At 37.8% G+C, this 13,781-nt stretch overlaps 1 protein-coding gene across 2 annotated transcripts in view; it reads left to right on the top strand.

Annotated features, from left to right (window-relative positions):
* PKP4 (plakophilin 4) overlaps positions 1–13,781 on the top strand; it is a 191,020-nt gene that overhangs the window by 125,442 nt on the left and 51,797 nt on the right. For both annotated transcript variants that reach the window (XM_006872034.1, XM_006872033.1), the window contains exons 7-9: positions 2,735–2,923; positions 2,985–2,987; positions 6,228–6,448. In XM_006872034.1, coding sequence (XP_006872096.1) covers positions 2,735–2,923; positions 2,985–2,987; positions 6,228–6,448 — 413 coding nt within the window. The remainder of the gene's footprint in view (positions 1–2,734; positions 2,924–2,984; positions 2,988–6,227; positions 6,449–13,781) is intronic.

Below are 13,781 nucleotides of genomic sequence, written 5' to 3'. Positions count from 1 at the left end.
CTAAAATGCTGATTTTAGTATAATCATAGCATGTGGAAAACATTTTGAGGAAGAAAAGAGTTCATTGTTTATAAGATAAATTTCTGTTTATTTTTGCTCTTTTAAATGTAAAGTTAAATCACAAGAAAATTTATCACAGTAATAGGTACATTAATGTGTACTTGCTGTTCCGTGGGAGAAAGATGAGGCTTTCTGTTCCCATAAAGATTTACAGCCTCAGAAACCCTGTACAGTGTCACTATGAGTAGGAACCCACTCCACAGCACACAACAACAACACACATGAAATTGCAAACATAAATTATTGGTTGGATAAATAATTGGTAGAATAACAGTGTTTTCCATTATTTGGAGGGGGAATCTGGAGGTAAGGTTATTAAAATTTAATCTGTGGAAACACTTCTGGAAAAATTATTTCTAATACCAATTATAAAACATAATTATGTTCTTCCAGTTTAAATGGTACTTCATTATGGTGGACTTTGTATACAGAACCACTCTACTTAATCTACAGAGGCTATGTAATTGTGTAATTTATTTTAATGTTATGGTTGTGTATTTTTGTTTTTGTTTTTAATCTGTACACAGATAAAAATATTAACAGCTATGTTATTTAGAAAGATTTTTTAATGACAAGAAAATGCCATGTATCATTTCAGTTCTAAACCTTTTATTTCCCATTATGTTGTTGGTGGTAAGTGCCATTGAGTGAGTTCTGACTCATAGCAAGCTTGTAGATGGTTTTCAAAACTCTAAATCTTTGCAGGAGCAGGAAGCCTCATCTTTCTCTCATGGAGCAGTTGGTGGGCTCAAACTGACAGCCTTATTGTTAGCAGTCCAGCGCTCATCCTACTGCACCATTGAGCCGGTCCGGACTCATAGTGACCCAGTATAGTGTTTCTGAGGAGCAGCTGGTGACTTTTAACTTTCGACCTTGTGCTTATCATACAGCGCCAGAACAGGACTCTGGACTGTTTTAGTCTCTTACATACAATAATGCCATCTCACTTAATAATCCTTTAAAGAGCCGTACTTGTCCAGTGGTTAAGCATTTCGTTGCTAACGGAAAGGTTGGTAGTTTAAACCCACCCAGAGACTACGCAGTAGCAGGAGTTGGTAATCTGCTTCCCTAAAGATAGCAGCCTAGAAAAACAGAAAACCCTACAGGGCAGTTCTGCTTTGTCACATGGAGTCGCTACAAGTTGAAAATCAATGGGAATGCCCTAACAACAACAGTAATCCCTTAACAATGCCAAGCTTTCACAAATTCTCATATATGCGTGGATTCCAGTGAAGAATCCAGTGGGGTCATTGCACTGTGAGAATATAGTCTTGTGGTAATGGTACAGATATTCTGTTCTTACTTCACATCCCAGTGTTAGGAGTACAAAGAATTTACTAAGGAGGACTTCAGAAGCATTCAGTGCCTACACTTAAGATTCCTAGGGGCGTCGTAGAAAAGTAGAACTTGTGATCTTCATTTTAGCAAATGGGGAGCCACTAGGTAGTAACCACATTGGTTCATTTACTTTCTTTCCATTTCACATTATTTTCCAGGATAGGTAATAATCATTCACTTTTTCTTTGTATATTTAATAACTTTCTTGCTGTTCCTCACTAAGCAACATTTAAGCCCATTTGCTTTTACTTATGTTATGACTAACTGAACTTAATTAGTTGATGTGTTAATTAGTCTCAATTTTTTTTAAAGCTAGTATATCCTGGCTCACTTTGATAAAGTTGTGCTTTCTCTTGCTCTTATTTGTAGTATAAACTTAGTTGGTATTCTTACCAAGGAACAGATTTTACTTGCTAATGGTGGCAAATCACAGAGTCCTGAGGTCTATGAAGAATATGGTGATGTGGTACTGTAGGATACAGCACTGGGTTGCAAGGTCATTTTACCACAAAGGCTGTTCCTTGGAAACCCTGGATAGGATCCCTGTGAATCGGCACTGCATCAGTGGCACCTAACAACAACAGCAAAACTCATTTTAAAAGAAACTAAAATGTTTACATTTGAAATATGCTTTGCTTTTATCATGTGTGAGCATTAAATATTAGAAATTTGAATCAAAGAATATTTTAAATATTTAATGTTTGTTCTGATAACTCTACTTTTCCTTTGTATCAAAAAGAATATAAACAAAAATACGGTATGGGGGGGTCCCTGTAAAATACAAGTCTTTTTTTTTTTTCCTTTTATAGGAAATACGATGATAAATTATAAAATAATACTCAGTAAGCTTGATTTGTTCATAAAATTTCTAATGGTTTTCTGTAGAAATCATATGTGAATTAATAGGGAGACCTGTTTCTTGAACATCGACCCATATTACGCTCTTTATTATGTGGGTGTTGTCTTTGGTGTTGGGATTTAAACAAGGATGAAGCCTAAGGAGCCCTGGTAGGGCAATGGATTACCCGATGAGTGCAAGGTCAACATGTGGATCTACAGGTCACGCCCTCCTGTAAGCTTTACAGCCTTGTCAACCCTATACAGGGTTGCTATGATTCAGAGCCAACTCATGGTGACACATAACCACCATCAAAAATACACACATACAGTGTTATTTTCATACCCGTCATTCCTTGTTTATAAACTTTACTAGTTTTGGTGTTTATATTCCACTTGATATTTGGTCTGATTGGTTAAATGTTTAATTAGCCTTTATGTTTTTCAATTTCACTAGTTTTCTTAATTTCCTCATGTGATATCATTTTTCTGCTTCCAGGTTTGCGGAGTTCATATGCTAGTCAGCACAGTCAGCTTGGGCAAGAGCTTCGCTCAACTGTATCTCCCGACTTGCACATCACTCCTATATATGAAGGGCGAACCTACTACAGCCCAGTGTACCGCAGCCCAAACCATGGGACTGTGGAGCTTCAAGGATCACAGACGGCCTTGTATCGCACAGGCTCAGGTAGGTGTTGGCTGTTTGTTGAGTTGTTCTTGATTTCATAGGTCCACTGTAAAGGATTTAGTGGGTTCCTTGTTGAAATGAAATCATGTTTCCGATTTGGTTGTCAATAAAGCAACTGTGAGAACAGATCAATGAGCAGTGAAATAGCTGTTCATTTAGCACCTATTTATAGGTGATCTAGTTTTTCCTTGGTTCAATCTAATCAATGGACATAGTAATTGTACTGTTAATTCACAAATATGTTTGTAAAGTCATAAATCTGACTCTCCTCAGGTTAAAAGCCTATTAGAAGGGAAAACCTTTATTGGGCTATTTTTTGTACTTTGTCACTTGGGAAAAATACTTTACAGAATATCCATACATGAGTAATTTACTGTCTTAGGCTGCATTCTCTAGAGATACAAATCCAGTAAACTATATATATATATATAGAGAGAGAGAGAGAGGAAAGAGAGAGAGGGAGAGAGAAATTGATCTCAAAGAAATGGCTTACAGGGTTGAGGAGGCTGTCAAGTCCCAAATCTTTGGGTCAGACAGTAGCCAGTAGACTTTTCCTAATTCACATTGTTGCCAAGACTGAAAACCCACATACAGCATGTCTGACAAGAGGCTGTTGATTCACGGTGTTGCAGAAGTTGGTAAATCCCCAAAGTGGCAGGTCTGATGCAGGCTGCTAGCTCAAGCCCCAAGAACTAGAGTTCAGATGATGACAAGGCAGGTGCATCCATATAAATATACTGAGTGCAGGTCATACCCCAAGAAAAAGCCCTTTACATCAGATAATATGACCCAAATATTTTCCTATAATTAACTGCAGTTTTAAGTCAATGAATCTTATTAAGTATTTAAAATCTATTATGTAAACATTTTTGCTTTTTCTTTGTAATACATTTGACATACACTTTATTAGTATTTATTAAAAAGTTAAGTACCTTTTTTTCAGTAGTAAAATGCCAGATTCATAAAATTTAAAAGTAACCCATTTTCAGTATTGTGAAAAGCTGTAAGTTTTGTTTTGTTAAATAAGAAAAATTCTTTATTCGAATCTACAAAATATGATTATTAATGAGCAGTTAAAATATTCAATGAATCCCATGTTTTTATTCAAACCGAATAGATGTGTTGGTTTATATATATATATGTGAAGGAGCTCTGGTAGCGTAGTGGTTACGAATCGGTCTGTTCACCGCAAGTTCACCAGTTCGAAACTACCAGCTGTTCTGCAGGAGAAAGATGAGGCGTTCTGCTCCCATAAAGATTTACAGCCTCAGGGTCGCTATGAGTCGGAACTGACCTCCACAGCACTTAACAACAACAACATTTATTGTGAATTATCTGATAGTTTACATGGGAGATCATTAGCTTTACATTCATCCTATCGTATATCGTTTCTTTGCCATGGTTACAATCCCTATGCATCAGCAGCCAACCAAAGGATATACACTGCAAACCTGCCCCCTGGTTGTTAGCGCACAGCTTCTCTCCCTCTCTGTGTCTAGAGTCCCCAGCCGCTCAATCTCTCCAAGTCATCATCTCTGCCTCCATCTCTGGCATCACTGTTTCTCTGGGTAGGGACCCGCTCTCCGCTCTTCTCCCTTGCTGGTCCCAGGGACCTCTGCTCCTGGACTGAAAAGTCAACCACTCCCCTCATTTTGCTACAAAATGTCTGCCTTTACATGTCTGACCCTCACAGTCAGTCCTGACAGTAATTATTCACTATTGTGCCACATGAGTGCTATCCCCATCTCCTTTCATCAGTCCCACCCAGACAGATTAGATACTACTCAGTGGAGATTCTACCTTCCTCCACGCCCTCTGGATCAAGGTTTCCTCTTGAAAGCTTGTAAGCCAGTCACTTCTTGCCTTTTAGCCCCCCACATTTTGGGTAGGCAATGTTTAAGTTGCCCATCTCTGTCCACCCTGTGTATGGAGGGGATGGGAATGATCCTCGCTGTAAAGATTTGTTCCCTCTTTTAAGCTACTGCATCCATAGGTATAGGTCTAGTTCATCAAACTATATCAGATTACTCTTTTTTTCCTCTTCTTTCTTCTCCTAGTTGAGTTCTGATCATCCAGCCATTGAAGCCAGGTCAAGTGGGTATTATCTGCAAGTGTGGGAGTTCTTATGCATATGCTCTCTCTTCTTATCAGCTGGACACTTCATTCTCCAATCTAGTCCTCTGTGGTTATGTCTCTGACTCTAGGCCCAGGAGTCCCCAGGTCTTGCCACACTGCTGGCCAACCAGGTCTCCACCTGGGTTCACAGGAGTTTATTGAACGTGGTAGAGCTTAGCTTGCAGCTTCATTGCTGCTGTTTTTCCCTCACTTCCCCTTATCGGTGACCAACATAGTCACCAGTCAGAGCACATGTCTGCTTGTGTATTCCCATTGAGTCTTAGTCTTGGAAGGGGGTTTGCCCTGAGGGGACCCAACCACTTGCCTTGATGCCTCCTGGACTAACAACTTGCTTGTTCTTGTAGTAATCAGTCGGACTGCCATTATTGTTTTGTATTTTTCCTGTCGATCTTTCTTTCAAGAAGTATCTTCTGTTCTTCTAGCCACTCCAGGTTGATCTGCTTGTCCTGTCAAGTGGAAATTACTTACCTCAGAAGATTCTGGGTAAGGTTCAGGATTCCACCTGTGGTCTTATGTAATGCAGAGGCTCCACAGAAGCCTCCTTCACTGGGCACATTGTAGTCCCGTTGTAGGTATTCTAATCAGTTATAGACAGACTTTCAAGCTTTCTATGCTGATATTTGTGGCTATTCCTTTCTCTCCCCTTCAAGTGTCTATTTTATAATGGTATGCCAGGGAAAGCAAGATTCAAAAGACAGCCAAGCATCTTAACATTATTTCCCCCCTTTCCCTGTATCCCAGAGCCCTATTGTTCCAAGGTTGTGCATACATCATTATTTACCTCTGTCCCACTTAGCCCATGCAAACCTGCCTAATTGTTTTCCCATCCACCTTGTTCTTCCATTCTCTTTCCTCTTCTTGTATATTGCCCCCCTCCCCAGCATCCAAATGATCCTGTGTCTATTCACTACCCTGTGCTTCACCTTCCCCTCCCTCCCTCCACCCCTTCCCCACATCCCAGTAACCAGCAAAGAACGCCACCGCCCCATTTAGTATGGGTTCTTTTTCTTAGTCTTTTATAATAATGGCCCTATGCAGTATTTCTCCTTTTGTAACTGACTACTTTCACTCAACATAATGTCCTTAAAAAGCTGTAAGTTTTTAAGATTAAAAATAAGTTGCCTTTTAAAGGTACAACCTTTTAAAATATGTTAACGTTTTTTACTAGGTGTTGGAAATCTACAAAGGACGTCCAGCCAACGAAGTACCCTTACATACCAAAGAAATAATTATGCTCTGAACACAACAGCTACCTATGCAGAGCCCTACCGACCAATACAGTACCGAGTGCAAGAGTGCAATTATAACATGCTTCAGCATGGAACACCAGCTGATGATGGCACCACAAGATCCCCATCAATAGACAGCATTCAGAAAGACCCCAGGCAAGTATCAGTTATGAATCTCCAGAATGGTACAATATCGCCAGGGCCAACCAGTACCTTCTTTCTGACTTTTCTTAAAGATGCTAAGTCTTTCATATCATCGATAACTCTTTATGTCTCATTCTTTAACTTGCATTGCAGCTATGAAGGTCACTTAGGTTCATTTTACTTGAAAGATAGATCCCTTCTTTCATTGCTTTAATAGTAGATTAAAGCATGCATAGGTCTGTTTAAATATATGCAGCTTTCATCACTGAAATACTTCACCAAGGCAATGATCTGGGACAGCCTCTTAGTCTGAATTGCACAAAAAATTTGAAAGGATCATTTTGCCCTTCTCCTGACTGACTTTTGGATGAGAGTTTCAAAAACTGTATTGTGAACATTCTGAATTATATTGGTCAATTCTCTAGTTTTTATTAACTGGGTTCTTTAAAAGCTCAGTATCATTTAGAAGAGATGGTTTATAAGAAAGTCCTATCTCAGAAGCAAAAAATATTTGTCAAATCAGATGTTTCCTCCTTTTAATGTTGTTTGACCTTAGAGAGGAAAATTTTTTAAAAGATAAAATGAATCATTTAGTACTTAATTTTTGTAAAACTGGCTTTGTCTTTAATGAGTCTTGAAATATTTAAAAAGTAAAGGTAGATTTTTAGAAACAAAAAGAATTTTACTTTCTGAAAGAATGAAATTGATGATACAATCTAACCAGCTTCAGTGCTATTTTAAGATTATATATTAGCAATATTTCACTCACTCCTCACCCACAAATAGCTGTTTTCTCTGGAAACTTGTTATAATTATCAATGAATTTTTAGCAGTTTACCAGCTTATTCTAATAAATATGAATTAAAAGAATGAGTGAGGTTTGGGTCATTAAGACAGAGTAAATATACTTTATAGAGATAGCTGACTGAGATACAAAGTGCTTAAATAAAACCACTTCATCTCTTCTCTTTTTGCCTAAAATGCTGTAAGGTTTCTGCACACACTTGACTCTCCTATTCCCTGTGTGCCATTTTTTTGTCATTTTCATGATTTTTAAGATAATTTGGCTAATGGCACCTCCAATATAATTAAATAATACAATTGTATAATTTCATTTTTAAAAATCCTTAAAATGACAAAAGTTTAGGACATCCAAGTAGATACAGAAATTCCCAAAAGTGTTTTGAATTATAGATAATTAGACCAACCCTTTTTGAACCTGGAGAGAAAATAATAACTACCCAGAAAAGCAGTGAAGTGTGATTAGAGCTTTGAGTTTAATATGTGTCCCTGAAGACTTCAGTTTTGACCTCTGATGTGAGTTGATCCATTCGAAACAAAGATTTCATGTATGGTAATATCCTTCAGCTATTCATAGTATGATAATTTCATAGTCTAATGCATAAAACTGTTATGGCTAGCTTTGATTATGTGAAATTTTACTGATAATAAATTTCATAAGATGAATAAATGATTACCTTATAATAACAGGGACAGTCGTTCTAGCTGAAATTGGAATCCAGGAGAATTTGAGGTTGAAAGATTTAACCCAAAATATAAAGTTTTGTGGAAACTGTAATTTAATTTTTAGTTTTGAAAAAAGCAACTTTAACAGTTTTATTCTTATAAGTCTACTTTTTAAATTAATGTAATAATTAGCCTGAAGACTCTTTATAAGACTGATTAGATCATTGTTGCTTATTATAGGAAACTGAGATTTTTTTTTTAAATCATTGTTTCAATTGCAAGTACTGTGTATTAGTAATGAAAGTTATGATTTCAAAAAGAGCAACGTGAAAGTATTTTCTATAGAAAGCGACAATAATGAAAGAATGATAGCATTCATGGTGTTCCTTTGGAGCAGATACCAATCGGTAACATTCAGTAAGATAACTTTATATTATCACCCCTTTAACCTCTGACCCAAGCCATAATTCATATGCTTGTGAAAGTTGCATGGTGAATAATAAAGACCATAGAAGAATTGATGCATTTGAGTTGTGGTATCGGAGAGTAATATTAAAAGTACCGTGAACTAGTACAAGAAGAATCAAATGTGTTGGGAAAAGTACAGCCAGAATGCTCTTTAGAAGCCAGGATGGAGAGATTTTGTCTCTCATACTTTGAATATATTATAAAGTGGGACTAGTCCCTGGAAAAGAATATCGTGCTAGCTAATATTGAGGATCAGCAAAAAAGAGGACAACCCCCAAAGAGATGGATTAGCACAGTGGCAGCAGCAGCAATGGCTCACACTTAACGATTATGGGGATGGCATAGGACAGGACAGTGTTTTGTTCTCTTGTGCATAAGATCACTATTTGTCAAAACTTGATTCAACAGCACCTAAGAACAAACCTCTATTCAGTCATCAAATTTATACTTCAACACTTAGGCTGTTGTTTTTGCTGTAAGGGTCAGTTGTCTTTCAAAGAAATGAAAAGGAGGAAAAATTATGGTTTTTTATATTCACTGGTATTTACTATTTATAGGGCTCCTCACTTCTTCCTGTGTGTTTCACTGATTTTAAAAGGATTTTTTTGCTAGATATTTAAGAAAGTCTCAACAGGTGTTTCTTTTTTCTTTTAATGGTTTAAAATCACGTTGCCTTGAGTGTCATAGCTCCTGATGAGAGTCAGCCAGTATTTTATCATTCTTCCCATTGTGTAGTGTGCCTCCTTTCTGGCTGCTTTTAGCCTTTAACCTGTCTGGAGTTCTCTGAGATTCTTGGACTATAGACATGATTTTCACCAAAATTGGGAAATGTTTAGTCATTATTTCATTAATTTTCTTTCTACCACAAAGTCTTTTCCTCCTCTGGGATTCCAGTTAAACATATTTCAGTTAAACCACTAACATTATCCCACAGGTTACTAAAGTTCTATTCATTGCTTTCTAATCTTTTTCTCTGTATTCATCAGACTGTTATTGTTAAGTCCCATCAAGTGGGTTCTGATTCAGAGTGATCCAGTGTAGGGTTTCTGAGGAGCAGCTGGTGGGTTTGAACCCATGATGTGTGCTTATCTTACAATACTACACCAGGCCTCCATTCTTCAGTCTGGATATATTTTTATTGATCTGTCTTCTTGTTTCCTGTGCTTTCTTCTGCATCCCCCAATCTGTTGCTATGCCTATCCAGTGACTTTTATTAAAAAGATACTTGTCTCTGTTTCTTTTAAAATAACTTTAATTTGTCTGATGAGGAGCTCCATGTATTCATGCCTATGTCCATCTTTTCATTGAAGTCTTTGAGTACATGTATGATAACTATTCTAAAGTCTTCCTCCCTACTGGTATATTAGGTTACACATTGGACTGCTAACTATAGGGTCAGAATTCAAATCCACCAGCCAATCCATGGAAGGAGGATGAGGCCTTCTGCTCCCATAAAGATTTTCGGCTTTGAGAACCCTATACAGGGTCACTAGGAGCCAGATCCAATGAGATGTCACTCAGCAGGAGCACCACCAAATGACTCCCACTAATTCCAACATCTAAATTGTCTCTTGATTCAGTGCTATTGGTTGCCTCTTTTCTTCATTGATAGTCACATTTTCCTGCCTGCTTCTCATGTCTAGTAATTTTAAGTTGCATTTCACCTGTTGTGGTTGACACTTTATAGATACTCTGGATTATTTTGTTCCCGTTAGGGTGCTGAGTTTGTGTTTGGAAGACAGTGAAATTACTTTGGATCCTGTCTAGGTTAGCTTTGTTCTTTGTTCGGACATTTCTGTGTTAGGATTATTGTTAGTCCTGGAGCATAGTCCTGAGACCTTTTTGGAGTCTTGACTAAATGCCTGAGGTACTCGACATGGTCATCCCTCTGACTGGACTGATGTTTCTGTCCAGTTCTCATTGTGCAACTGTTAGTCTACACTGGACTTATACATGTGCCTTGCACAATCACAGCACAGCCCTGTGGGCCACACACACACTTCTAGAATCACCTCTGCATAGCTGCCTCCTCTGCAGTACTATCAGGAAAATTCCAAAGATTTCATTATCCCAAAATTCCAGTCTCTCCCTTCTCAGCTCACTAAGGCCATCATGGCGTCTTCAGCTTTGGTCCCTCTGCTGGAAAGTGCCTCCAGTCAGAATATGTGGCCCTCTGGGTGTTTCCTTCTTTTCAAAGATTACATTCTTGCCAGTGCCTACAGACAATTTACTCATACATTTATTCCAATCTTGTAGTTGTTGTTGTTGTTGTTTTATGGTGGGAGGGCAGATTCATTACCAATTGCTCCATCATGACTGGAAACACTCAGCCCATAAATTAATAGCAGTACTTCCAGGGGACATGTGTGCTATGAACTTAAATCATGTGTAGATGCCAATCAAGCCTAACTACTCATCTTTAGCTGGAGCCACCATTTGTTGTGTATGGCCCTGCTGGTACCCAGGGATGTTAGAAAATCTTGACTGTCAAGATTTTAAAGGGAATAAAAAGCTTGCCATTTAGAGGGAATAAAAATGTATTTGTAATGATTATGAGTCATCAAGAGGTTTAATCACACTCCTTACACACTATTAATTACAACAGAATTACATGATAGATTTTAGACTGATTTTCATCAGAGATAGTTAACGTGGTTTCAATGTATAAAAGGAAAAGTATTCCAAAGAATGTCTCTATTTAGAGTAGTTCATGTCTCAGGAATGATGACTTTTAACATAGCATCTGTATTTTAATTTAACATTTTAAAAATATTTAAATACATATCACATGTAATCATCGTAACCAACCTGTGAAGAACGTAGAAATTGTACTTTAACTGTTCCTGTTTCATAGATAGAGAAACTGAAGCTCCAAATAAATCACTCATTTTCAAAATCACTTAATGATTGACAAGTCTAAGACTTAGTCCCAAACAATCATACCCCCCAGTCTGTACTTTTTCTATGTTAGTTTGCCTCTCTTGGCATTTACTGTATTCTTCACGTTTGGTAATGGTATTGTCATCCAGCTTGTTCCCCAAACCATACATGTCTATCTCACCCTTGACCTGTGGCTCTATGCAAAGAATGGATTTGAGAGCATAGCTGATATTTGAGGCAGAAAGAACATAGGTGATCCAGTAAGATGGAGTAAATGGATTTGGTATATTAAATATACTCACCAACACTTACTGATGGATTGGATGAGGAGGCTAAGAGAAGGAGAAATCAAGGATGACTTCATTTTGTTTCATGGAACTCTGTGGACTTCTGTGTGAATAATTAGCTTGCCACCTCTCTTTTCTGACTCTAGTACATTCTCCACTTGTCCACTGGAGTTATCTTCCCAAATAAATGTGGTCATTTTAGCATTCTCTCACTTTTCTCCTTCAAAATATCCATTCACTTTTTATTTTTTGTAAGTAGGGTTATTATACAAGTGACCTAGGTTTCACCAACCTCCACCACCGAATTACTAATCCCAATCCCTCATCTATATCTAATAATGTCTGATAGTTCCAATTTCACTCGACAACAGTAAAGATAAATGAGGAATCGATGCATGGACAGCTGTCAACACAATGCCAGATATACAGTAAACTCAAACAGTTATGCCTCTAAGCTTAACGTACATATAAGACCCTCTTTCTATTTGGTGTATGTATCTACAGCACATAGTCTGGAACCTAATTAAAGATTCACTAAGTATTTGTTTGAATGGGTGATATGTATGTATGTATGCAGGTATGTAGAACGACTGCCCCTTTGCAGTGTATGAGAAAGTTAATACTGGAATCATCCAAAACTGAGAAACGGGAACTTTAAAAACAGAGCAAGTAGAAGTATCGCTGGATTACTATTTTTAAAGTTTGTTGTTCTTAGGCATTGTTGAGTCTATTTCAACTCATAGCAACCCCATGTATAACAACACAGTCAGTGCCGTGCTGCATCCGTTGTTGCAGCCACAGTCTCAGCCCATCTTGCTAGGGGTCTGCCTCTCTTGTGATGCCCCTCTGCTTTATGAAGCGTAGTATCCTTTTCCAGTGTGTGGTCCCTCCTGATACCATGTCCAATGTATGTAAGGCAAAGTTTTGCCATTCTTGCTTCTAATGAGTATTCTGGCTGTACTTCTTCCAAGACAGATTTGTTTGTTCTTCTGACAGTCCATAGTATATTCAGTATTCCTCACCAGCACCATAATTCAAATGCATCAATTCTTCTGCGGTCTTCTTTACTCATTATCTAGCTTTCGCATGCGTGTGAGGCAATAAAATATTTACTCAGCATTAATTTATTTTTTGATTAATAGTTAACTTCTTCCTGTGATCAAGGTTAACAAATTTGTTGTTTTTAAACCGTGTGTTGTTTGTTTGTTTGTTTTAAGAAACTAATCTTCACATCAAGTAAGCATAAATTCACACTTAATAGGGATTCTAAGCAGTGGGCCAATCTAATGGCATCAGAACTTTTCTGACATACAATGTGGACTGAGAAAAGCAGAGTCTAAGAGTCTATATGTGCAGTATGCTGGTCTGCTCTTTATTCAAGAAATGATAGAGCTTAATGGTTGAGGGCACAGACTCTGAAGCATATCTCGGTCTTCATTCATTAGCCCTGTTACTTTAGGTAAGTTACTTACCCTCTCTGCCTCAACCTCAAAGTCTGTAAGATTGTTTAAAGAATAAATGACTTTATACACATAAAACCCCTGGATTTGTGTTTGGCACAGAATGTTGTTGTTAAGTACCATCAAGTCGGTTCTGACCCATAGCGATCCTGGATAGGGTTTCCGAGGAGCAGCTGGTGAGCTTGAACCGCCAACCTTATAGTTCAAACAGCTTTGCAGTCTGGCGCATTAACCCACAGTGCCACACCAGGACTCCTGGTATAGAATAGGTGCTTAAAAAAAGATACTGAGTGTTATTTAGTAATAATCTAGTTTTAGAATAAAATTTCATACAGTCATGTATGCACACGCTTGCACACTAATTTAGAAAAAGGGCCAGTGGGAAAAGTCTGCTGTGGTTTTCCCCGGATGTAGGATTACTGGTAAATTGTGTTTTTCTTTTTTATAATTTTCTGTGTCTCTATATCTAATAATAGAGAGCAACCATAAATGTTACGTTTTAAAAAACTCATTGGGCCTACCATATTTGTGATTTCTAGGCTGATGCCAGCTCTGTTCCTCCCCACCAATCCTCCTTGCTCTCTCCTGAAGCGTGACATCTCACTTAGCCAAAGAGCATTTGTTTACCTGTGCCTTGCACCTGCAAATGTCTTACTTAGATGGAAAGGCATAAAAATAGAATCAGGAGGAGAAAAACTAGAATGGAAAAGTTACTCATATTCAGAATTTCCTTTGCTCCCCTGAATCTCTGTCTTTGTGCATCATGGTTTCTTTTTTTTTTTTTTTT

The sequence above is a fragment of the Chrysochloris asiatica genome, unplaced genomic scaffold (genome assembly GCF_000296735.1).
Source record: "Chrysochloris asiatica unplaced genomic scaffold, ChrAsi1.0 scaffold00181, whole genome shotgun sequence".
Taxonomy (NCBI): domain Eukaryota; kingdom Metazoa; phylum Chordata; class Mammalia; order Afrosoricida; family Chrysochloridae; genus Chrysochloris; species Chrysochloris asiatica.
This window is presented reverse-complemented; position numbering and strand designations above follow the sequence as displayed.